The sequence below is a fragment of the Pleuronectes platessa genome, chromosome 10 (assembly GCF_947347685.1).
Source record: "Pleuronectes platessa chromosome 10, fPlePla1.1, whole genome shotgun sequence".
Lineage (NCBI taxonomy): Eukaryota > Metazoa > Chordata > Actinopteri > Pleuronectiformes > Pleuronectidae > Pleuronectes > Pleuronectes platessa.
The window spans coordinates 19,377,162-19,404,949 of record NC_070635.1 but is presented as its reverse complement, the minus strand read 5'-3'; the positions used below and the strand labels follow the sequence as shown (position 1 = coordinate 19,404,949).

At 41.6% G+C, this 27,788-nt stretch overlaps 1 protein-coding gene across 1 annotated transcript; it reads left to right on the top strand.

The window, feature by feature from the left end:
• Positions 1 to 69: 69 nt before the first annotated feature.
• LOC128449681 (TGF-beta receptor type-2) lies at positions 70 to 27,788 on the top strand. Its single transcript, XM_053432959.1, has 10 exons — positions 70 to 299; positions 6,147 to 6,291; positions 6,412 to 6,602; positions 14,302 to 14,591; positions 14,674 to 14,922; positions 15,064 to 15,177; positions 15,605 to 15,742; positions 18,200 to 18,341; positions 25,253 to 25,380; positions 26,589 to 27,788. Exons 1-10 carry the CDS (start codon positions 215 to 217, stop codon positions 26,847 to 26,849), a joined length of 1,743 nt encoding a protein of 580 aa, XP_053288934.1. The 5' UTR covers positions 70 to 214; the 3' UTR covers positions 26,850 to 27,788.

The window sequence follows — 27,788 nt, the reverse complement described above, 5'->3', positions numbered from 1 at the left end:
GAGAGAGAGAGACCTCCCTCCCCCGGTTTCCTGACATAGCAGAGCATGTGTGCGTATACAGTATGTGTATGTGTGGGTTCAGCAGTGAGCCTCCAGCTGCTGAGCGGAGTGGAGCGCACGGCGCAGCGCACGCACCACACCCGCTCCTCCCCCGGGCTCTCAGAAACTTTACATTGCATCTGAATGACAGTGTCTGGACGCAGGACGCAGGAAGATGGAGGGACAGCGCAGTTTTCTATCTTCACGCGGAGCTTTATCTGTCTTCTTCCTCGCTGCGCTGCTGGAGACCGGGGCTGTCGGTGAGTTACGCATATCCTGGACTCTAACAACACTCCGCCATGACCTCACCACGGCTAATGTCAGCTTCAGTGCATTTAACAACAAACCCAGTCTCTGTAGTTTTACGCGGCATGTGAAACATTCCTTCCGGCGCGTTACGCATGGATCTGCTGAGAACCGAGGCGCAACAGGTGACTCAGAGCAGACTGGCACATGCTCTGTTATGCTCACTCCTGGCCGCTCCTACAGCTAAGTATGGAGCCTTGGTTCAAACAGCACCCATACGGGTCAAACATTACTTCACTTACATGGTGAATCATTTGTTCGCAACAGAAAGACCTGTCAGTGTTCCTGAAATCTGATCATGGTTTATAGAACAAGTTTTGAAGCAGTGAGGCTGAATAACATTTCTGGTGTTTATCTTAAAGCGAACATCATATTTTGATATTCAGTGCAAGATAAACGCCTCGTGACATATTGTTGTATGAGCCTTACACTTCAGTCAGCCAATCAAATGGTAAATGGTTTTCTAGTCTTGATGACCACTCGAAGCGCTTTACAGTACGACCACTCTACCCCTCAGCCACAGCCGCCCCAATCAACCAATACATTTTTATATAGCCCATTTTCACAAATCACAATTTGTCTCATTGATCCTAACAAAGTGCCCCTAACCCTCTGCAGGAGTGAGGGGAAACTACCCCAAAACTCTTTAAACAGGGAATTAAACTGAGCCTCAGAGAGAGCCACATGTGAAGGATCCCTGCAGAATGGACAGAAGAGTAAAAGATGCTGCTGGAGCAGAGCTCTTCATAAAACAACAGTATTCACAGCCTTCATAAGAACAGATAGTTTCTAACATAAACAAAGAGGTGTATCAATGTTTAAAGTTTTTACAGAGATGAAGGGAGCAGTAATGACAATTGTAATGATTTGGGTTATAGTGAGTATAGGCGCATTGTGGTCAACATGATCAAACATTATCCAATTGGAAAACTAAACTGTGGGACTACCCCTTTAATGCCTGAAAAAAATAATATTTATTAACTTATTTTACACTGTTTGTTTGTATTCCTCAGCAGATTTGTGGTCCTGGCTTTTTATTTCAAATTATTTACTAAAGCTATGTTTCATGTTCATGTTTTATGAAATATACAAACCCAGTCATGCATCGTTCAATCTAAAGGACACATTCTACATCTACTGGGCATCATTTTATACACATTTCCCAGACATTTAGACAAACACATTTGTTACCTTTGATTGAATTGATCATCACTTTGGTTTAGAATTAAACTCTTGGGTTTTAAACAATGCATTGCTGCGCAGCACGAGTAGTTACTGAATTATGTATTCCTCAGTTCCTGTATGATGCCAATGATGGGGATAACGCTTTTAAGCTTTATCAGAAGTTATTTGCATGGTTGTAGTTCTACATTGAACCCTGCTGTAACCTCAACCTTGGGTTAAGACTTGACTCCCTCTCTCATACTGTAACACCTCCAATTTGACAGGAGGGTAGATCGGATACCACCTTCAGATACAAACAAGCTTTAGCTGTGGAAACTCATGTTATGTGTTGGCACTTGTCTCCTTCCCTTCTCCCTCCTCCTTCCTCCTCTTATTCTACCCTCCTCTCTGCTGTCTGTTCCTGCCCCCCCACAGAGGGGCCTATTTTGAACCTGGAAATCCCACATACCAGAAGGACTGTGTGGTCATGCTGCATTGTATGTGTCACAAATAGACACACAGACACCCCACACACACACTCACTTAAAGACTTAGAGACTTTCACCCACATCCCCAATTCTCCTCCATCAATGCACATTGTAGAGAGCACCTCAGGCTGGAGGAGGGTGCTCACCACTCCACCAGGACCAGAGCAGCTGGACGTTTTGGACAGCAGGGCCCGAATTTGTTGCTTCTTTCTTTCCTTGTGTTCCTTTCCAGGGAATCTTCATCTTGTCAGGGCAGAGGCCATCGTGCGCTTGTTCATTTCCTAATCCTTGGGCTTAGCCAAGACGGGGCCAGGACAAAAGTTGATTTGAGGATGAAAACTTCAAATGTGGGCTGAAAGGGAAAAACACTGAGAGGACTTTGACTTTGAATAGGTACATGCCTTCGTTTTGCAACAGGGGAATTGTGATTGACTGACTTAGGGAGGCTGCACACAAGAGGATTTTCAACTCTTGACTGATTTTAAAAAGGTGGGAGACCACAGACATAATGACAGATTTAATCAGTTTTTAATCCTATAATCTTCATGAACACACACACTGGATGATTTGGCCACAACGCCGGACCAAGCTGGAGTTGAGTTGGTTTTTAGTCACAGCTATACTAGTACGCAACTTCCGATTGGTGACGCTTCCCGGTCAGTTCGTGTGTCTCTCTCCAAACACATTTGAGATCGGTAGGCTCCGACTCAATCGATAGCAATACGATTATTTTGTAAAAAAAAAAAAAAATACTTCAGGATTATTTTGTTATATACGGCACAGAGTAACCGCCGGTTGGGAAAGCCCTGCGATTGTTAGAAGGGGTAAATCAGTTCTAAGATCATCCTGATTATCCTCTTAGTGAAGCAGCCTTAAATCAAATTTCACCATGTGTTTATTTTACTGTAAATTAGATTAGATGTCAGTTTGTTGATGAGCCCTTGTACCTTTGTGATGTGTGTGTGGGCCCCGTGCAGTCCTCCAGATCCCTGATTCCTACTTTGTTAACATGGTACTTACTGGGATCAGTGAAAAGAAGAGAGGAGAAGAGAAGAGAAGAGAAGAGGTTGTTCACCTCAACCACTCTGAGGGGCCTCCCTTTGATTTTTCACCATATTAGTCAACTTCCCCTTTGCGACTCACTTCGCTGCATCTCCGGGTCAAAGGGAGGAAGGAGGGATGGAGGATGGAACCTGAGAAAGTCAAAGGAGGAGGATAAAGACGGGAGGAATGAGAGGATTAGGGCCAAGACTGAGCGAGGTGGATTAAGTCGGAGTTAGAAAAGTAGGAGGATAACTTTCAGGAGCAGAGGCAGAGAGATCAACCTCCTGCTGGGGCAGTTATGTGGCCCTGTGCTGCCTCTCTCCAGTTGTCTCCCCTTGCTTCAGTGATCAAAAAGGATTTCTTACTTTCAATGTAGTGTCCATGTTGCATTGCTTCTGTAAAGTGTCATCTATTGCAGGGTTTTTCCGGCCTAATTTGGAGGAGCCTTAGCTTCACCACGAAAATTATGCTTATTAAACTTACTAGACTTTTAAAAGTCAGACACATGGATTTTAAAACTCAACCTCCTGTGTTTAATGACACTATGTTTTATGTGAATCTGGTGTGTAGATTTTTTCATTTTTTCCATTCACATTTGAGCAGTGTGGAGCGGTCTTTCCTGTATGTTGGTGATAAATTAGAGTCAAGTTTCCTGTCTGTCCTTCTGCCCACTGTGAGCTCACATCCTCCATGGATTGGAAAGAGGAAAGGGGGGAAGAGAAGAGGAGGGGACAGGACATAGAGGGGGATATTTGCGCTGACGGGAAGGGTGTCTTTAGTTTCAGTGCTGATAATGCAAAGTTTTTCCCTCCAGAAGTTGCGAAAATAATAGTTAGAGTAGGAATTTGCATTGCTTGTACGGATTTGTGATGGACCAAGGAGATTTACTGTTAATTGGGTTCTGTTATGGAGGATGGGATAAAATATAATGATATTTTGATGTTTTTTGTGGGATATGCGAGGAATGGTTTTGCATTTTCAGACTATTCATGTTCTTGCAATGACAGATAGTTAACAACATTCATATTGCATAGGAATCAACGTCCTTTCAATAGTTTGCACTGTTTGCTGGATGTAGGTTAGACTGAGCTGTGTATCTGAGCTTCTAATTTTCTTTGTCATATCAGAAAATCAGATTTTCTGGCTATTTGAAGGATTTTTATTGGAGTTTTATCCACCATTAATCATCTCAGTCTAGACAATGCACCTTTTCTCGTGCTACCATTCAAACATTGGTATTTATCGAGGTTATCCATTGGTTGTTGTGCCAGTTGGCAACAGGTCACGGTGGCGTGATTTCACCTCTGCAGCAACAGCAGCAGAAAGAAATATCAAATTTCAATTATAGCCCCTTCAGGAGCCATCCAGAGTCGAGTTAATGACAGTCCACACTTTCCTGTGACGCACACAGGTCACTGCTGTTTTCATACGATAATTTCTCCTCATGGACCATCAGCAGGAAAAAGTGCAGCAGTAATAAAAGCGAAAGTCAAAGTGCTTTAGCATCTGGAATAATGACCCACATACCACCGCAGACCTGCGTGCACAGTTACCTCTGACTTTGTGAACCGGCACAATATGCCCAAACTTCAAAGGGAAGTAGGTTGTACAGCTGTGGCCTCTAAGATCAACAGCACTATTATTTTATTATAAATCCAGAAAATTCTACTGGCATTTTTGGAGTGATGTTTTCTTTTGACAAGGCACTCAAACATAACTGCACTGCAGCGATTTATAAATTGTCCTAAAACACCTACAAACCAGTGACATGCTACTTAATGGCATTTCTGGGGAGCCTGAAATCTGAAATGGAATATATTAATTTACTTTTAGGGAACATAGGATTTTGCTTTTTTACCATGAATATAATCAGACTCAAGTCTATTTCAATTTGTTTCATTACATATACTCATGCTGCTAATTCAGATTCTTTCGGTCTCTTTGGCCCTTTGTTGCACTAAATCAGCAGGTCTGATTTGTCATTTGTGGGTTTCAGCTTTCTGCTCATTCACACTCACTCCTGCCCCTTAGACTCAGTGTGACAGAATGGGTTTTGAAAGCACACTCCAGTTACCGTGCTTCCTGTTAAATGAATAACCTGGCCTATGCAGACTATGCACACACACCCATATAAACACATACTGTAGCAGGGAGGTTGAGTTTGATGACATGTAGGGAGGGTAATGAAGATTCATGCATGTTAAACATGAAGTCCTCCCCCAGTCGGGTTTCACAGGTCAGGACTGCAGACGTGCTTCTCTGTCAGTTGATTTAAGGAATAACACAGACTGCACTGCTAGTAGTTGTTTTGTCTAGGTCTTGGATTTCTCTTGTGTTGCCTACTGTTTGTAAGAGAGAGGCCACTTTCATCATGGTGAAGTGGTGTCTGTTTAGGCTGCTTTCTAACGTGATCCTGTGGACATTCTCCGGGGGGGGCTGCTGCATGTGTGAAACACAAATGTCCAAATGAGAGTCTCCGGACTTTGTGCGGACTTTCCCCGGCCAGCCGATTAAGATAAAGTCTGCAGAATGTGGGTTGAAGGCGTAGTCATACGCGTACTCAAGTCATTCTATCAAGAATGAGGAGATGAGATTTTACTGATTATGAGTCAGCACAGGTAGCATGCAATCCATTTAACCCCATGTAACACTTTCCAACTTCCCAGACTGATGAGATCAAACAGCTCTACCCCAGGACCGATTGTGCTTTCATTATGACATGTAAATGACATTGCTGCAAGTAGCTGTTGATCGCATCTAGAACCTGTTGGACACAACAACAACTTCCACTCAATGAGGTCATGTTAAGTTCCTGCCATTTCTAAGTCTGAGCCTGTAGCTGTGTCTCAAATCAGGGGCCACGTACTTCACACACGAGTATGATTGCAGTTGACACTGGCTGCATCTTTCGAATGGACCGCGTCGGCAGATCTGAAATGAGATTTAATTTGTTGCATCCTATACTTTTTAGTTAACCAACATTTTTCCGCATCAGGTCCAATTAAATATTTGAGTAAAGTGGTATTAGGGGTTGTTTGGTTTTCAGTGTGATAACTGTCCTGACATGAAACCAACCTGACGGATACTTCTGTGTGTGTCCTGCAGATATGGCGCACTTTTACCCCCTCAGTCAGCTCTGTAAGTTCTGTGACCTGGAGCTGTCTGTGTGTAGTGGAACAGGGACCTGCATGTCCAACTGCTCCATCACGTCCATCTGCATAGAAGCCAACGAGGTCTGTGTCGCTATCTGGTAGGTACCTAACAGCTTCAAATGGCCGACTCTTCAATGTAATAGATTAGATAAAGGATCAGCTCTTGATGGAGACACTGTTAAATGGTGACATTTCTGCTCTGTATGTGTCTCTTAAAGGAGGAAGAACGACACAGGCTTCTCTATCGAAACTCTCTGCCACAATCCTTCCAAGCCGCTGTATGGCGTGATGCTGGATGACTACAACAGCTCCACCTGTGTGATGAAGGAGAAGAACACAACGAGTGGGAAGGCTCACTTTTGCTCCTGTACCGACGAAGAGTGTAACGACAAGCTGTTATTTTCCCCTAGTGAGTAGTAACATCCTGTCATGAGATTAAAGCAGGAATCATCGATACACAGTGAGTGTGGAAAATATTCAGATGAATGGAAATGCCATTTTCAACATAAAGCTCCTCCTATTCAATTATAAATCACTAGATCTTATCATGGAGTTTTATAATACGAATCATATACACACACATTTATATATATATATATATAACAAATATGTTTGCTACTCTGAATGTGTTCAATACACATGTTTAAGCGTTTCATTATGGTTGCTACGGTCTTGTGGAATGACAGTGCACCATCATCTCAAGAGGAAGTGCAGTGGAGACTGTATATTTGGATAACACGTACACAACGTTCGAGGAATCCTCAGTGTGGTCGCACACGCTCAGTTGGTTCTGCCGTGTGTGTGTATGTTTGTGTGTGTGTGTTTGGCTGCTGCACTCCACGGTGCTGAGAAGAAAAACTGGGTGTCTGTCTCGGCCTGCTAATGCGTGTGTGTGGGTGTATGTGTGTGTAGGCCAGCAACACTAGAGAGCTCAGACATATGGTTTCCTGTCTGTGTTTAACTTGAAGCAGAAACATCTCCAGCACATGGTGAACAGGCCCTTAAAACACAGAATGCCACAGTGGTGACTGACAGTGAATTCAGTGGACTGTTGGTCACTTCCTCTGTTACAGCATTAGTAAAGCAGATCAAACTAAACCCTAGCATTCTATGTGATTTTTAGATCTCGTGCAAATAATATGGGAGGTTGATGGGAGGCCCAGTGTTGAAACAGACAATCCTTAAATTGAATGAGCTTTCTTGCTCGGGTGAAAAACCTCAGGTGGGGCCTCCTCGCGTCTGTTGCATGAAGTACAGTTTCTACAGCTACCCACGCCAGTGTATTATTTTATTGGGCAAGAAATTGGATATATTTTGCAGAATATAATAACAAAACAATAAAAAGTGACAGTTTATTGTAGAACTGTTTGAGGAGAACTGACTAATGACTAAGGAATAATTGTGAGTAGCTCCGGAGCTTTAACAAAGGACATGAGAACAGCCAATTCCAACAGTCAGGCTCAGAATGAAAAGGTACTGCACCAGTTCATTGAAAACTCAGATCAGTTATCTATCTGTAAGAGCACAGTGGATGAATAAGCTCTAAAATTGATGCATCAGCACTCACTCTTTTTTCTTTGCTGCTCTCTACAGTTGGTTCTCATTTTTAGATCTGCTCTTGTTTGCCTGTCGTTCTCAATGGGATGTAACTGTCCAATAGGATGCAAACACCTACATGTAACTTAGAGCGTGACAGCAATTCTAGCCATTCATGGATGTGCTGTTAGAATGGGTGACACAAGTAGAAGGAGATATATGGGGATGATGTCAGACACATCTTCAGACTTGGAGGTGACAATTGCTCATGTTATTCTGTTAGCATTTGTATATTGCTTCACCTTCTAGTCTCCTTGATGCATCAAGTCTACAAATCTTCTGCATAAGAAATCGGCTGCTGCCTGAGGTCTCCTTCAGCAGCTTCCAGTAAACTTCCATAACAATGACCAGCTCTGTTAGGCAGGTTGGAATTTTGAGTGGTGGTCTGTAGCTGATGCTGTCGGTCGCCGTCTGTTCATCTTGTTGTCGTTCCTTACAGTTATTAATTAGTCTGGGATAACCAGGAAAAGCCCTCAGTACTAAATTCAGGAGGTTCGTTGAAGGATGTGGACAGTAGTTTGTATAAATCATAACCTGTGTCATCCTGTACTCCCCCCTCTATACACACACACAAACACACACACACACACACACACACACACACACACACACACACACACACACACACACATTCAGATCCCTGAGGATAAGGGTTGTGATTCCTTCCTCCCATTGAGGTCACATGTAGAAGGAAGTCCTCTGCTGTTTTTTTGAAGCACTGCCAGAGCTTAAATGCCTCACATTGTCTTCCCCCTGCCTTACATTCTATGAGGTGCTTGTAATACGGTTTGTGCATGGGAGTTATGAATTATGGTGTGTGTGTCTGTGCAGCCAAAAGTATGGAAAATGGCACTATGAGGCAGTTAACGCTTACCAGCTCATGTTGGACAAATCAGGGAGAAGTTTATAATTTAATGAAATGTGTGCTGTGATCAGATGATTAAATAGTAAATTGAAGTGGCGTTTATCAAAGCTGCTCATTGGTCAAACAGCTGTTTCCAGTTGAAAGATAAGATGAGAGAGAACAAATTATTTAATCTCTATCAACCAGTGTTGCCTTTCTAATCAATCATGCACATGCCATAAACAGTTGGATGTGAGGTTGTAGAAACAATTAATAAGGTGTTGAACTTGATGCATGATGCCAAATGAAGGCTGATGTTGCTTTACATGTGCTGGGTGTGTCAATACAAGAACAGATCGTTTTCATTTTGCGCTGCCCCCAAGTGGCCAACAAATTAATGAATGCAATTTAAAGATGATACCCAACAGAGAATGTGATCCATCTCTCCAAGCCCCAGGCAGTGGTGGTAGTTGTGTTTGCAGGCAGCATGGTGGTGCATTGTTAGAACCTGACAATTATCAGAGGCCTCTCTGTGTGGAGTGTACATGTCCTGTGTCTGTGTGGGTTTTCTCCTGGTGCTGTGGCTTCCTCCAAATGTCCAAAGTCATGCAGTTTAGGTTAATTGTAGACTTTAAATTGCCCGTTGGTGAATGGGATTGTGAATGGTTGTTGTCTCTGTATGTCAGTTTTGTGATGGACTGGCTACCTATCCAGGGTTTACTCTGCCTCATCCAATTTCAGCGGGGATTGTCTCAGCCCTCCTGGTTGGTTAGTTGGTTGTCAGATGGACGGATAGATGCATGGATGTTTTGTTTGCTTGTAAAAAGCAGTTGAGGAAGTAGGCCGACATCCGTAATCATTTATCAAGACAGTGTGTTAACTCAGTGACAGTGAGTTCATATTGTATTCTTCATTGATACTCAATTTTGGTTTTATTTTCCTTATTTTATTCACCATTAAAGGTTCAGTGTGTAGAATTTAGGGACATCTAGTGGTGAAGTTGCATGTTGCAGCTGAATACCTCTCACCTCTACCTCCCTTTCCAAACCTTGAAAAATATCCTGTGGCAGAGAGGACTTGCTCCTTATGTATAGGCTCATTATAGGGTAGAGAAAACATCAATTAGTACAGTTTAGATAATTACACACTAGTGAAAACATCACTTTAGGATTAGTTCTTATTTGATTTCTGCAATTAGATCCCCTTCACGTAAATCGTACACACTTGACCGTTAAAGTTGGCACATTATCCACTGGGGTGTAGAATTGCCAGATTCAATCCCAATCAATTTAAGATGACAATAATGGCTCCTGATGCAAATTGTGCTACTGCAACAATATTTGTTGAATTATAACTAACTCTAGCTCGGGTTTCTTGTTCATTCAGCATGGACGGTAGTTTTAAAGTTTAAATACAATACTGGAAAAAAAACATTTTAACCTGTTTTTTCTAAACTAGTAAAGTTTTACTACTATTGACTTTTTGACTTCAGCCAGCGTATCAAGGTCCAATCTCATCGTCGATCATCCCTCTCACTGAGAGACACGGCAGACGTTTCTACTCAAGATCCTGTAAAGATGATTTGCAGCAGGCTAACGTCACCTCTGACTAGCTTATGAACTAGTTTCAATGAGAAGGGAGGCAGTGGTAGTAAATACTGCCTTGTTGTAGTAACATGCTGATGCTATAAGTGGTGTATTTAGGGCTGTGCTGTGGTGAAAGTCGGTTTTACGTGCTTGGAGGCACACTATGTGAGGAATGAAACAACAGTAGAACTAATTCATTTCTGACACGAATTCCTTGACTCACACAGTCTGTGTTTCTGCACAGATGTCACCTGATCTGGGGGGTTATTTTGACATCCCTCTTGATGAAAAAAATGTTCCTCGTGAAAGGAAGTGGGGATTTTTAATGCCTAGGGATGTTTCTATTTTGATGGTAAAGACAAAGGAAAAGATCTAAAAATATGAAGGGTGGAAAATTAATTAGGATGACTTCTCGCTGCAGCCTGCAAAGGGGAAGAGGAGATGAAGATGGATATGGAATAATAAAAGGGAAAAAATTGCTCGGTGCCTCTTCCAAGATCTATTTTTTATTCTCATATTTTACAGTTCCCCTTAACTGTGAAATCTTGGCTTGTCATCAGTAAGTATATCATTCATTCCGTCACACAGCAGGCTGCTTCATAGAGATATGACTCAAGCAGCATGATTTAAAGCTGCAGAAATAGCAGGAAAAGAAGAAGGGCAGCTTTTAAAAAAAAGAAGCAGATGGAATGATAGGAACAGACCAACAGAGAGATGATGGAGGGAGAGAACGCAGACCTGCAAAACTATGAGCCATATTCATGAAGCAGTCGGGTTGCAGAGGCCGCACTGTTACCATAACAAGTAAATAGTGAGCATGCCGGATTTTTATTTCTTATAGATAGCTCAATAAACTACAATCACAAAATCTATGACACACATCGTTGGTCTGCTGGAAGTGTACTTCTACCTCCTCTGTGTTTATAATGCCACCCATCACCTGTTTCAAACATGAACTCATGTCTGGCTCTGTCATTTTCCAAGGAAAACGCTGCAGTTCCTCTAATGTCACAACAAAACACTGAGAAATGAGCAACTAATTAGAGCATTAAAGACGTGAGTCAGAGACGGCAGCATTTGAAACCTTACCATCTACATCCTGAAACACAAACACACACACGCTCCCTCTACTATTCCAAATGATGTGTCAAACTTCATTGAACACTGCATGGGAGCACTCTGGCATCGTGTTTGGAAAAGGCAACAATAGTCTCAATACCAGTTTGTTTTAGCACTGTGACTTTGCCGGTGTGTTACCTCAACTACACACTCCAGACGTAGCATGAGGACAGCAAGGAAACAAGCCTAAAACCTCTGAAACCTCCAAGCAATTTTCAAATCCTTAAAGCATAAACACTTGTACAGGCGCATGGAATGTGAGTAGTACCGTCTGACCGTCTGGAGGTCTTATTTCACAACCCACTTTACTACCAGACTCTTGAAGTTGTGTCAAATCTAAGAATATGCACTTGTGTTTGTGTCCAGAGCGTTCTGATTCATTGTATCCGCAGCTCTGCCCCGAGCAATTTTAGAAAGATTTACTACATTACAAGGACAAAATTACAACCACAAAATGGAGATATTATTCATCTTGCTGAGAGCGTTTTTTATCTTGCTTCACAGTACATCCAGCTGCATGATGGATTCTAAGGCAATCACTTCTATAAAGAGAAGTTTAATATGAATATATATTATAATAATCTGGCAGTTGATGTGTCAGACTCATAAAGTAAAAATACTTACGTTACAAATATCAGCCACAGCAATAGCAGAATAATTGGCATAACGTATAGATGTTCTTTACTGTTTAACAGAGCAGTTTTGTTTATGCTGTCTAAGTGCCACCGTGTGTTAGGAGGAAATTCACTTTTTTCTTTCAAAGTTGAGGTCATGTGCAAATCTTCTGTCTCTTCACCAGACGTTTTAATTTGATTTTGCATTCCAACACTGTTACTTAATAATGTATTCAATCACAGGTTAGACTTTTAGATTCATTTCAGTGGTCAGTCCTTAACTCTATGTGTGTATATAACTCTGAAATGCAAAATAGATAGAACTTCAGTGGTCAGTCCTTGGTATGACTCCAGCGTGCCCAAGTGGCAGCTTCGCTCAGGAGGGTATTGTTCCCCTGAGAGACTGAGTGAGACTCTTTTAAACGGCGCCCTGACCAGAGCAGACCAGGACAGGCTGGACCAAGCCAGGGCAGACAGGCTCTCGACTGTTTTCTGTGCTCTGAGGGTTGGCTTGCGTTCTGTCAGGGTTGGCAGTCGCACTCCGAGGAGGTAGTTAATGCTGGAGTTCAGGGTTCTGTTGGGGGGAGGGCATTGGTGTCCAGAGAAGAGTATGGAGTGCAAATAATTTATGTTTTAAGTTATGTACAGATTCTTCCCTAATTAATGAATTAATACAAAATATTGGGGGGTGTGCCTTTTGAGCTTTTTCAGTTTCTGAAGTAGAGCATGCAAGAAAATATTTAAAAAACCAGTACTATCTCATTAAGTTTTGAGGGCAGCTCTGGCTACTGGTAGTGACCACTGTGGTGATGGAAAGGACAATATTTACAGTACTCTGTGGAGCAGGGGAGAGCATGAGCTGAAATGACTGAGGAGGTTGCTACTGCTGCAGCATCACCCAAACACACACACACACACACACACACACACACACACACACACACACACACACACACACACACACACACACATTAGACTGCTAAAGACCTGCCTGTACTCCACTGCCATCCCTTTTATTTAGTTGTCTGTGGGTTGATTGGATGTTGTTCGGCTGTGCTGGTTATGGGACAATAGGTAAAAGAGGAATTCAGACACTGTTTTGATGACATTCTATACAAGAGTATTATATAACAGATATTTTATTGTCAGTGGCTCCGTGCTAGATTCGAATTGCCCTCATATGTAGGTAGAGGGATTAACAGCAAACAGTGATGCATGTTATCAATTGTCAGTGTCTATATCTCTGTATCTATATCTCCAAAACACAATAAGAGTAATATTAAGTTACAGCTCACCTAAAGCATGTCCCTCTGCTGCCAACAATACAACTTTTGTTTTCCTGACCATATAGCTGCTCAGTTTGTGTTGCTGTAGTATTAAATTCATTGTTACTACTAAATTGTTTTCCTGCCCATAGTTTGTCCGTTTATCTGTGGTGACTCATCAGGTCAGCCCACACATTTGTAACAAGCCAGCTTCATAGTACAAAATCGACAAACAGCATCACCTTTGATCATTACATCTACAGTGTAGAGCCAAAAATACTTGCTGCTACTCAAATGATCTGCTGACGTGATGTCAGGACGCTTTTTATTTCTGAGCGTCCGTTTTTATAGCAAAACAACGAAATGTTACTTGCTTACTTAACTGACAGGTCAGGAGGGCATGCAGTAGGTCAACCCGACAGTGATCGCCCTCTGCTGGTTGACAAAGTTATCTCAGAACGTCTGATTATTTTTTATTTGAACGGTTTATTACAGGTTGAATACCAACTAACCAACTAATACCAATTTGATTCTATCAAACTACAGTTAATGGAACAACCAACATTCTCGAGAGCTCTTGAACCACAGCCTCTCTTTATAAAAATAAAGCAGTAAAATAATTCATTGTTATCTTTCTGGTAAAATTGAACCAACAGCATCAACATTACTTCACAGTAATGTCATAATCAATGTCCTGTGGTGGAAGACTTTAAAGTGAAAGCTTCCATTTGAAATGTTGCTCCAAAACGACTGACACTCCTTTTCTTCAACAATCCACCTTAGTTTCAGAGGCAGAGAAATCCCTCCCACATTCAGGCATCTTGCCCCCAACCCTCAAAAATGTAAAAGCATACAATCCTGACTCCTGTTTTCAATGTTTACTGCAGTCTGCACGTACTGCATTGTGAATCATAGCAGACTCGTATGATTCTTATTCCTCAAGCAGCACTTGGTCAAATATAGATAGATGGATAGATAGATAGATGGATACTTTATTAATCCCGGGGGGAATTCAGAAATATATATTCAAATATATGTTCTCTACGCATTTTTATTCATCTCCATCTTCTATGCCCTTTTCCAGTTGTGGATCCAACTCCAGAGGATACCTTAGTGTCTGTGATCCTGGTGAGCCTGCTGCCCCTGCTGGTGATGGGGACAATTTTTGTAGTAATGCTCTACTGGTACCGAGCATACCGTAAACGCCTGGTCAACCAAGAATGGGAGAGTAACAGTAAGAAGCGCAAGCTAAGGCTGGACTGCAGCGACGCCTGTGCCATTATGATGGATGATGACAGGTCAGAAAGCAGCTCGACCCATGCCAACAACCTGAACCACAACACTGAGCCACTGCCCATAGAGCTGGATGCACTGGTATACAAACTTATTTCACTTGTTTAGTGAACCTATTCTGCACTTTGCCATTCTGACTAAAATGATAACTTCTCCCTGGCAGGTTGGCAAAGGTCGCTTTGCTCAGGTATTCAAGGCGAAGCTGAAGCAGACAACCTCAGATCAGTTTGAAACTGTGGCTGTGAAGATTTTCCCCTATGAGGAGTACGCTTCCTGGAAGAACGAGAAGGACATTTACTCCAACACAGACCTCAGGCACGAGAACATCCTTCACTTCCTGACAGCGGAGGAGAAGAAGGTGGAGAAGCAGTACTGGCTCATCACTGCGTTCCACCCCAGAGGAAATCTACAGGTGAGACAACCACTGTCAGTTTGCCCAGCATTAAAGACTCCTTGTTGAAATATAGTCATGATATGTTTCAGATGTTTTAGACTTAATGTGTTGGAGATTGTCTGTTCATTCTCTCCTTTCATTCTTTGCCCCCCCCCCCAGGAGTATCTAACACGTCATGTGATCAGCTGGGAGGAGCTGCAGGTTTTGGGCAGCTCTATTGCTCGGGGTGTTGCCCATCTCCACAGTGACCGCCTCGCCTGTGGACGCCCTAAGGTAGGATAGTGTGAATTAATGTATATATTCAGAAAATGTCATGATAGTTGAAGGAATTTCAAAATTGTGTGCACAGTTGCTTGAACGGGGGATACACCAAATGTCCTCATGGGAACACAAATGTGTCCAAAATGTAAGGTTATAGGAAATATGATTGTTAGATTTGGATGTTTTTCACTGCAAACAAAATGTTTGGTCTGATGGTGGTGCTAACAGGTCAGGGGTCTCACAATAAATATTTATAACTAATTTCATTGAAAGGTGACCTTGTCATTGTTCATTATAAAATGTTTTATGAGTTAAAATACCGGTCTATTTGTTTGCAAGTGTAAACTCTATTTACTCTTTTGATTTTTCACGTTCATCCTTTGTCTACTTAAAAGCTTTTATTTTGAGATTGACACCCATATGTTTATTGTGCCTGAAGGTGCCCATCATTCACCGTGACCTGAAGAGCTCAAACATCCTGGTGAAGAATGACCTGACATGCTGCTTGTGTGACTTTGGCCTGGCACTCTGCATGGACAGCAGCCTGACTGTGGATGACCTCGCCAACAGTGGACAGGTCAGATTTCATCTTTGCATTGTGACGAAACATTTTTATTTTTTAACGACTTTATTAAGACCAGTGGCTGATTTGAAAGAAGACACTGTATTTCAGCAAGTCATTTAATGTCTGCCTGTGTTTAATAGAGATATAAACAGTGGTGGAAGAAGTACTTACGATATACATAATCTCAAATTATGCTGTGCTCGCCTCACAGCATGATTGGTCGGTTCAAATCCCAGTTCATCCAGCGCCGTTTGTGTCACATTTGCATGTCCTCCCCGTGTCTGTGTGGGTTTCCTCTGGGTTCTTCCTCTCACAGTTCAAAGACGTACAGATTGGTGTAAACTGGAGACTCTAAACTGATCATTTTAGCATGAATGGTTGTTTGTCTCTATATGTTGACCATTCAGTACACTGGTGTCCTTTTCGGGGTGTACACTGCCTTTTGCCCTTGTCAGATGGAATTGGCTCCACCTCCACCATGACCCTCAAAGGGTAAGCAATATAGATAATGGATGGATGGATTGATTATCATGAAGAAACCTCCAAAAGAGCCAGACGTCACATCTGCCTGAAACTGTTAAAGTGACCTTCAGTAACTGAGCCTTAAAAAGTGAAGACCGGCTTCTGCCGCACCACCACTGCTGCAAAAAGAGCTTTTCACTTTGTGGCAAACTTGAGAATAACGTGGTTCTTTTCAGCATACTTAAAGCAACACAAAACTCTAAACTTAAAGTACCAGCACTTTCTGCTGGTTTCTTGCTCAGTCTCTGTGTCTGTGACTCTTGTGTCTCAGTTCTCAGTGTCTCCTGAGGCAGCGCCGCTGCTGCACTTTTAAAGCTGAGGCTCAATCAGCTAACAGCGCACACCTGCTGTAAAAGACACGTTATGGAGCAGAAGGATATTATAGCATGAAATGGAAACAATCAACATTCAACTGAAAACTGCACTCAAGCACAGCAGTTTAGTATCTATACTAAATTACCTTCCATTACTGAATAAGACTATAGTACTTATTAGGTCCTGTTTAACGTCCGTTTACAAAGAGTGCTTCGTGCTGTTGGGTTTTAATAAGCTGATTCAAATTATAGGTTGCGCAGAGAAAGTTTATTGTCTGCTGTAATGGTACAGCTGTTTACCACCAACGCCCTGGTTTAAGGTGAGATCTGACTTGTGCTTGTTTGTTTTGCCTCCTTCTGTCCAGCTCCCTCTGTGTGTTCATGTGTTTTGTGATGGACTAAAGCTCTTTACTGACAGAACACATGGGACCTAGACAGACAATCAATCAAGACATAAAGAGAGACGTGAGATTTTGCTGTGCACATGCATCCTCCTGGCGGCAGCTCCCAGCTCATTCTTGGTCTGTCTGTGGGAATTTGTCCGTGTTGTTTATGATTCACTAGCTATAAATGCAGCAGCTGTAGGTAAGAATCCGCTGACACGCATCATGCAGAGCGGAACACTCGGCTCCTGTTCTTAATTCATTAAAATGTTCACATCATGATCCCGGATTGTCAAGATGTGTTCCATTTACAAATGGAGGCTGATGATTCCCAGCTGATTTGGTGTAATTATGACTCATGTATGTGCATGTGTTTGTTCATGTGATTCAGCTCCGACAATCTGCGAAGAGACATGAACTGACATTAACTTATTTTTCAATGCATAAAGAATGTCTTCCACAGGCAACAGTAGATATTGTGTCAGTAATATTTTTGAAAGTTAACCAGCAGCGATTGTTGGGCTTTGTGTTTCACCACTATGGTATTTTTGGTAGATTAGATGTGATGCAATGGTGAAAACCAATGTTTTAGTTTCTGACTTTCCAAATTCTCAGATGAGGGATCATTTGTCACTTAGTAAAAAGCATTCTTCACCATTATCCAAATGAATACAGATTTGTGCACCATAAGACGCTACAGACCTCCTCTCTGCAGCAATGTGCCAAACCAGCAGCTGTTTCCTTCTTTTACAACAGGGTTACATAATGCTTACAGATAGTAATGGGCCTGGGCGGCACCAGCCTGCCCACATTACTCACTGGATCACTCAGCCAACTTTGATCAAAATACATTTTGTTAGATGTACGAAAATAATTTAATATAAACTTGTTTTTTAACTTATTCTGCGTGTTTAATTGGTCTTTTGATTAAAATGGGACCGTTTAAACATGAGTGTGAGTGCACAACACAAAGCAACTTTTTAGGAATGAATAAAAGTAAAAAGGATGTTTGAAAACACAACAAAAACACACACTTCCTAATTTATACTGTAGCTGATAAACGAACCAAAGAAAACCGAAGTCTCCAGTTAACCTGGCCTACATGAGGTGTGGGAGAAAGCTGTGTGTGTGTATGTGTGTGCGTGTGTGTGTGTGCATGTGTGTGTGTGTGTGTGTGTGTGTGTGTGAATGCGTGTGTGTGTGTGTGTTCGGCGTGTATTAACCCTCTCCCTTGTGTCTCTGCATTTCAGGTGGGTACAGCACGTTACATGGCTCCAGAGGTTCTGGAGGCCCGACTCAATCTGGAGAACACTGAGTCCTTCAAACAGACTGACATTTATTCCCTGGCGCTGGTGCTGTGGGAGATAACATCGAGGTGTGAAGCTATTGGAGGTCAGTCCACCCACAGACATGGAACACATGCGCACACACTCACATTGGTAACAAAGCGACTCCTGCTGAGGTGAATAAGTGTCATCCAGATGCAAAGCAATGCTTGACCTGTTGAAGGTCATCTGTCACATAAGGATCAGACGTTGCCAGCTTGCATTCATTTTGTAACTTACTGCCCTAAAAAAGGATTAAAAAAAGTTTGTTGTCTTCCTGGAGAAACGCTGGACACAACTGGAAACTCTGCATTTCCAAATGATCACTTCAAAAGGTTTCATTGGTAAGGTTGTGAAAGGGAAGTCCTCACTTGTTCCTCATTATTTTCTTCAGATGAGGATACCTTTGGATCAGGGACCAATTAATTAATCTGCCTCTGTATTCATTTCAGTTGATGGCCATTAGGTTTTGATAAACATGATGATAACGTTTCATTTAGCTGACGCTTTGCTCCTGTAGATACTTGATGTTGTGCAGCATGTATCTACAGGATCGGGTTGTGGCAGTAATGTTGGCGGTAAGGGAGAATTGACTGTCGAGTGTCACACCCAGGCTCCTAGCAGTCTGGGTTGGGGCTTCCAAGGAGTTGTCAAAGGTGAAAGTCAGGTCGTGGGTGGGAAGGAAAAGTAGTTTGGTCATGTCAACGTTGATTTCCAGGTGGTGTGCAGACGTCCACTGAGAGATGTCAGTCCGACTGGCCGAGATTTGTGCTGCTACAGGTGTTTCAGATTTGGGAAAAGAGAGGATTGAGGGAATGATGAAGGCCTGTGAGGAATAACTCAGTATTTTATTCAAAATTATTTATCTTTTTTGAATATTTCTGCTACAGTCTATAAGCCCATTGTATTGAAGAAAGACAAAAAAGAAATTATAAACTTACGATGAAGTTTAAGTAGGGAAGTGTTTTAGATTTAGTAATTCAGTCATTATAGGCATCCCATGCATAGAGAACTTCATCACATACTGCTCTCTAAGCATCTTTCAGACATGCACTGCAGTCAGTTTCTCCGTATTTTCTATTGAGGAGGTGCCCATGTAGCCTCCTAGTACAAGTTCAATAGAAATTCAGAAGATTTCGATATATGTGAACTCAGCACAGGATCCCCTAATGCAGCGACAGACTCAAACATGAAAAAAACTAAAACAAGTGAAAAAGTGGTGTCTTACACTTCATCAGGATGATTTCTGTATGACACCGCAACATTCACAATTTAAATTTGAATTTACTCCTCCACAAATTTCAAGTAGCATTTTCATCCAGTTCCTCTGCCTGTAATGTTCCAATGCATGTATCACGTATTAGATAGAGTACTCTGTAATCTGAGTTTATGTACATCTATGCTAATAGTGTGTACTGTGTGTCTGTGTGTGGTTGTGACCTACATAGTGCACACAATATGTTCAGGTTTCTTGCAGTGAGTGAGGGCTTGTGGGTCAACAGGCTGATAGTCTTGTCTGTCAGAATTCACTCCGACCTCAGCTCCAGGGCTGCAGCAGGAATCTGAGGAATGACGGAAATGTGAGTGAGGCAATCTGGACTCTGCTGTTGACCTTCTTTGGGCAGGAAATCAATACGTGACAACGGGATTGGACTCCTTACCTGATTTAGCTGGCTCTGCATGTGTGAGTGAGAATGAGTGTGTCCATGGTCATCATTTGAATGCAGCCAGTACAGGGGGCATTCCTGGTTCATTACTCTGTGACTTTACATGTGATTTCTCCAAATTATTTAAAATGAGATAAAAAGAAGAAAGAAAGACTGTTGGCTGTTCTGATTATATATTTTCAGTATGTAATGTTAGAAGAGTACAATAATTTTTCATGATGGATTTCTGTAAACCCAAGTTTGGACAAATATTTTCAAGAGCAGGACCTTCCTCCAAGCTAGTCATGCAATTAGTTTTTATTTAAACATAAGAAGAAGTCCTTCATAGAATTTTAATATTTACATGTGCATTACATTTATAGTCATCTTTTAACATTGACACATATATTACAATACATTTAAATTTTACCAAATGCACAATATTATTTTATAATTTTGCATGAATGCAGAATATGCCGGAATTATTTTAAATGTTTTTAAACTTTAAAGTTTAAAAACATAACAGTTGACAATTTTAATACATTTTTTAAGCCTCTAGTTTTGCATCGTTAATTAACACGGTACATCCAATACTGCATAACAGTAATGTCATGTCAGTCTTTTGTCCTATGATTTAAAAAATATCCAAACCTCAGCACTCAAATGCTACTTGGCACTGAACAAAAATCATCACTTTCCATAAACATCCTTAGCCTTATATAAGTTAAATTGCAGTCAATCATAAAAGTAGTCGCAAATGTTGCTGTTTCCTCCAATCTTCTCACTCCAGTTGTTATCCAGTGGACTTTTTTTAGACAGTCTGAGACATTTTGGAACTAGACAGTCACATTCCAACATCGGTTAGTCTTTGTGTGTTTATTTTGAAGTGAGCTACTGGACAGTTTCCTCTGTCTGCCCTCCAACAACAGGGGACAGAATTGTGGGTAAAGAAATACTACCCAGCGCTGGTATTGTTGTGGTGGTCAGTTATAGCAAATTCTCTCTGTGTCTCTGAGCATTTTATTCACGTATCCTGATTTAGCTTGCCGGGCGCGGCAGGGAGCTGAGGGTTATACTGGGCAATGGAGCGAGGCAAAGGGTGAGGACTATGCCAAAGACCTTGTGGTCCATGGAGGGAGACGGCAATGAGCAACAGCTGGTGAGGGGGGTGAGGTTTATACCCCACTGGGGGAAAGGCTTAGAGGGCATTTAGTCAAAAAGAATAGTTTGCTGGGAAAAAATTATAATTCTCCTTGCCAGGAGTTAAATAATCAAATGAATGTGCTACATATTGAGCTGTTGACAGAAGATCATTGACTTCATTTGCAAACTCTAAGCAGGGGTAACAGCCAGGCTTACTATGTGAAATGTTCAAGAAATATGCAAAATAGCATCTATAAAACATTAATTAACACATCATTTATTTACACAAACAGGAATTGGAAATACAACATTTATGGTCTTAATAGAGGTTATATATTTAGCCTTTTTATCAGCAATGAGCTCAATGGCCTTCTTAAGTCATGTTGTCAGCCAGCATAGAAACTATAGCCCCCTGTAAAACTACGTATTGCACCTTTTCAGTTTCTATTTCCAAATGCACTTTTTTACCACTGGAAACCAACATATTACCAGGCATGTTCGCTCTTCACTCACAAAAGCAGTTTTCAGGCATGACCTCTGAAAGATGTCTGGAGAATTGGGTCAGGACTTTCCCCAGAGTTTGCCTTTCATACATAAAAAAAAGCAGCAGGAGTTTCTTTGGTCAAGACTCTTTCACTCACAGAAATCTTTGGAGTGTTCAGGTGCAGCAGGCAAAGGCATGATTTAACCTATTAATTCTGCTGGGAGGTCATGTGTTTTTGTAAACAACACGTCAACACCGGCAACATGCACTGAATCCCGAAGATCGTCTGGACATTCTCCAGAGGGGCTGTATGTGTGAACTCAAATGTCCGAGTGAGATCCTCCGGACTTTCTGCAGAGTTTCTTTGGCCAGTCTCTTGGTAAAATATCCCCAAAAATGGCAGAATGTGAGGCAACGACAGATGGCATACATGTAGAAGACACTGCGTTTTCTTAAGTTGCTGTTCGTTGAGCTATCAGGGCCATCGTACATATGTGCATGAAACTAGATTCACCTGCTGGTTGTAAAAGGCGTATCCTTCTCTTGGTTTAGCCTCTTAAAGCCCCATCAAAACACCACAGTGGTACTGACGTTTCACTTTCAGCACCCTAATGGGCTGCCCACAAACCTGCCGCAGGAATTCAGCCCACAACTTTCTCTGGTGTGACGGGAGGGAGGTGGATGCTTAGATGGAGAGAGCTTTAGTTTGGATGAGAGCGTGGTTTATCAGAGGCTGTGCAGGTTAATTAGTTCTGATGTAGTATTTGGCAGAGATGTGGGATCCGTGTCTTGTTACACGCCAATTGAAAGTCTCAAAGATGGAGCTGTGTTTCTCTTAGGATAGTGCGTCCCAGACAGTACAGCCAGCAACAGAGATTTTTTTGCTAACCTCCAGGCCACAAAGGTTTCAGACAGATAATCTAAAAAGGAAACTGTCGTAAACCACTTTCCGCCCCTTAGATTGGATATACCAGGTTTTTAACCATGGGCCCCAGACAGCGAGGGAAAAATTGTGGCTGAGGGTCTGGTTGCAGTCTCTTGTGAAATCTGTTCTCAAACCATGGACGAAATTCTTCTCATAGCGTTCAAATGTCAGGAGAGGGAAAAACAGGCCGCACCTCTCTCATACACTGCAGTGATAGTATTTGTCACTTTGTATCTGTTTCTCAAGATAGGAAAAGAAAATAGGCGCCACATCAACATCAGAGCAGGAAGTTAGATCTTTTCCACTCATGTTTTAATGTTTAAAAAGCACATATTTGTATTCCAGTTTTAACTTTCAGTTTTATCTCTCTGTGGTACTTATACCAGCTCTTCTGCAGGAGATCGAAACAGCAGAGAGCTGTGGACAATACCAGCCTGGGCATAAATAAGCTCCAGGGGAATGGGCTGGGTCCGACTGGGTCCGGCTCAGTCCAGCTGGGTCCTGTTTTATAACACTAAAAACAGGGGAAGTTCCACATGTCAAAAACAGGAAGTGTGGGCCTGTAGAGTCAGCTTCTCTGCACACAGTCTAAATCCCAGCCCTCAAACTTCCTGTCCGGGGGGTTCCACTCCAACCTTCCCACTTCCTGTGTTTGAGGAGTCAGCAGCACCACAGTGACCTCATTTATATGAAACTAGCAGCTTCTACTAAATTTCATCAAACGACCCTGACCCCAACGATACAGAGTAGTCCAACCGACATTTTATGGACACCAGGATTCTTGATTCAATAATTTGTTTACTAGACCTAGTTTCTTAGGACCTTCTGGTCATATCACTTAATCTTCATCGGCAGCTGGAGTTTACCCAGTTGTATTAGATATGACGATTTTGGATGTCCAAAGACATCTCTGAAGTGCTTAGATGTTATTTACAAAAACAATGCACTTGATCGCTACCATAGGGTATGATCGGGGCGTGAGCAATGAGGGTTACACACATCTGACCAATCATGTGTCTGTCTTAACCGTCAATCATGACATTTTGCAATATTTTTACTGAAACCAACTTAATAGAATACACTTGAACACAGATCAGCATTTTAAGAACTGTCAGAAACCATAGTTGACAAATATTGAACGAACAAGTAACTTTTTAGTTAGTTATGTCCCATACATTAACATGGGGGAATCATGGTTTATGACCAATACTGCAGCCAGCCCCCGGGGAGCAATTAAAAGGATTTGGCCTTGGGAGATGTCATGTCGTTTATTTTTATATACAGTCTTTGGTTGATACCAAAGTCGTTATAGGCAAGTCTCACTAGTCTGCAGATATGACAGGGAACTTCTCTCCTAATTTGTAACTTTATTAAAGCCAAACGAACTTGTCACACTTCTTGTTCATAACGCCAACACTCCTAACATCAACACTCTTCTTCTTCACTCTAACCTCATTCACCCCTGACTTGCCAACAAACCAGCCAATGAGAGCCTGCCATCCCACAACCCCACAGCCATTGGTCTAGAACTGTCACATGCCCCACCCTGACCTGTTCACTGACAATAAGGACATTTCAGTTTCAGCAATTATTCAAAACAGTGTACTTAGCTTAACGTAAGTCATAACGACCACGTGGCAGTCAAACTGAACATAAACATAACTACCAGTCCGTTACAATATTTTTGTAAGGCCCCAGGCAGTTATTTCAGGCTAACAAGACCAAGGCCCTATTTAAATAAATAGGGTGAGAGCTGTAACTGTACTTTCAGTGGTCATGGGAAATAAAAACTGGATATATATATAATCGTGAGTCAATTTTTTTAAAAGCTTATTTTCCCCTTAAAAAGGTTTAAAATGCTTTTTCACAAGGATCTCTGGCGTCAGTGCAACAACACGGATAGGATGACTGATTTGACAAAACAATTGATATGGGTTTTTGGTTTTTGATATAGTTATTTTTCATACAGTTCATTGGGTAACATAGTCACACAGATCTGTAGCTACATACAAAACATATTGTTTTTTTCTTTATTTTCAGACTGTTCTCAGCTCCTATTTCCACAATCAAGAATATTTTTTTTCATTCTATCTTTTTTTTTATTGTTTTTTTACTTTGCAGCAAGTAGTGTCTCCTTTCACAGCAACTGTGAGATCCTGAGATTCTTGTCTTTGAGGCTGGAGACTGACTGCAGCTGTTGTGAGTTCAGCTTCATGATATCTGGACCCATTCCCAGAACTTTGTTTTTCATTTTTTATGGTTTCAACGTTATTCACTCTTTTTTGTCTGCCAGTGCCTTAACTGCATCAGCTGGTCTTAAGACTGTCGATAGAGAGGATTCATACAAAACCAAATGTAAAAAAAAGCTGTTCTCTATAGTCTGATGTTGTTAGTACTTGCGTTATAGCAGAAGCTGATTGGTTGTTTTTAGAAATAATCAACATACAAGTGCCAAATTGAGAATTTTCCTTCCCATGGAGACATCATAAAAAAAACTTTTATTTCCCTCTGTCAGCATTACAGGTGCAAGTTTACTAAGCTGGCAAATTGAGTGAAAACCAGCTCCCTGGTTTGTGGTGGAATGACCTCATTCAAGGATGCCTTTACACGATCTAATCACATTAACTCCACGGGCCACCTGTTTCACTCTCTTCCTGTCATAAACTGCATATGTCCACTTGATAAGTGAACATGTTGAAATTGTTGTAAACGACAAGAAGAGAATGTGTTCTTCTTCACTTGAGACTGAGCTAATGATTTGCTTGTGTTTGTGTTTGCAGCGGTGAAAGACTATGAGCCTGCATATGGCTCTAAAGTACGAGAGCACCCCTGTGTGGAGAGCATGAAGGACAATGTGCTGAGAGACAGAGGACGACCTGAGATCCCCGACACCTGGCTCAGGCATCAGGTCAGATATACTGCTCAATATGTTTATATACATAGGCACGTATTTATTATGTTATTCATGATACAAATTACATTGAAGATGGTATATTTCTATTCAGGGGCTCAGCCTAATTTCATGGGACCAGTACCATCTGTGTATTTCTTGTAAAAAGGGCTGCTGTGAAAAAAATACACTCAGAAAAAAAAAAAGAAGAAGTTAATGTGTGATTAAAATACATGTTAAAAATCTTTGTATTACTTGTGCAGTGCTTGTTCGTAACCTGCTTGGGTTGAATGGGCTGTTTGCTTGTCCTGTGGTGATCTTGCCCCTAATTCGTGATCGACGACATCATCACTCACGTTCATGAGTGCCAGTCACCGCTGCTACAGAACAATGGTCACCTGTTTATTCAAAAGTTTTTAATATTGAAAGTATTGCGTGTCCCATCAGACCAAATTCAACATTGCACTTCCAATACAAATGCAACATGTGCGGCCAATAAGATAAATGGTTCTTGAGATCAGCGACTCACAGACAGACAGACAGGCTGAGATTTGTTGAATTAGTAGAGAGATATATTGCGTGTATTCAGATATTCAGTGATTAGACCACATGTTTGGAAGAATGTTCAAGACTTTTTTTCCTAATTGAAGCTGCATGAAGCTGTGTTTGGCCACGTGGCTGGCAACACACAATATTGTCTTTTTCAGTCCTAATCAAGTCCGTATGACAAAAATGTGTGAGCAAAAAGGTGCCTCTTTATTCACCCAGAGTCTGAGGACAACATGGTTTCTGTCAAATTTGACAATTTTTGTATCACTAATCCCTCTCTAGCTCACCAGCTAGTTGCGCAATTGTCTTGTTTATCAGACTCTTTAGATTAAAACAGCTGCCTGCCGCTGCTGGAAAGAGATTAGGTCATCATCACAAAATTAAACTATACTATCAAAGACATATTAAAAAGAAAAAAAAAAAACTGTTAACAAAGTCCATTCAAGTGCAGCACAGTCCTTTCAAACATGATGATTTGGATGCAAGCTATTTGAAATTGTACTCGGTTCAGCCCGGTTGCTTCTTATCAAACCAGGAACTGAGACCAATGATGACTAGGCTTTCAGTGGCAGTTTTAACCTATGGTTGAGTTTTCAGGTGGTCTGCTTACCGACCCTCTCCATAGCAGGTCAGCACCATATGAACATGTTATTTCATCTATCTTCCTGTCATTGCAGGGTGTGGCTGTGATCTGCGCCACAATAAACGAATGCTGGGACCACGACCCCGAGGCCCGACTCACAGCGCATTGCGTCGCCGAACGCATCTCCATAATGGAGGACGAGATTGACAAACTTTCCAGCCGCAGCTCCTCAGCGGAGAAGATCCCGGAGGAGCTGAAGATCCCTGTAGAGCTGGAGATCCCGGAGAAAGAGGTGAAAATCACAGAAATACAGAACATCATCGCTATGGACTGCTCCGTAACCGACGAGAAGTGAGCAGAGGTTTGTGGAGATTTTTTTCACAAAGGCACTACTATGAGAACTCTCATTAGTGATAATCAGGAGCTGAGCTCTTGTAGGACTTGGAGCCAGGATGAGTCGAGTCCCAGTCTCATATCTGATTCTAACCCAGCAAAGATAAACCCTGGGTGATGCTTTCGGACTTCAGCGTTCCTAAACTGTAACAACTCACCTTAATCAGCCGAAAAAGCTGAAGAGCCAAAAAGCAAGAGTTAACTAGAAGCTTCCAAAGATGTGCAGAGCAGGGATACAGTGTTTCTACCAAGTGAGAAAGGTGCCTCTCTGAGTTGAATGGTCACTTTCTGTTTGAGAAATGAACAGGGCAATAAGTAGTAAACCAAAGACATTTAATATGCACTTTACCATTTGATACTCATGCATTATAGATTTTTGATTTTCATATCTCTGTTACTCGGACATGTTGGAGTTATGAATATTTTTGCCTAAAAGTGCCTTTGTGTGTGTGTGTGTGTGTGTGTGTGTGTGTGTGTTTGACTTTGAGCCAAAAACTTGGCAGCGATGTCGCCTTAACACTAACAATGCTGTGGACTCCATCCCCCAAGCAGGAATGTGTGTGTGTGTTTGTGTTTGTGTGTGCAAAACAAAGTTGCCTTTACACAGCTATACTTAAACCTTGTTTGACAAATAAACAAGCACAATGTACATAGTGACAATAACTGTAAATAAGAGATGATTCAGCTAAAAGGGAAAGTAATCCTTCTACTTGTCTTTGAATGCAGAGATTTAAAAAACAAATTAATAGAGAAGTATTTTCTAAAACATTTTGTATGTTTTCTGTTTATAGCAACATGAACCTTAGGAGTGTGCCAAAGATCTTTTACACTTCCTTACATACAGTATGTCACATGTAAAATATTGTAAACTCTATTGAATAAAGATATTTCTGCATACTGA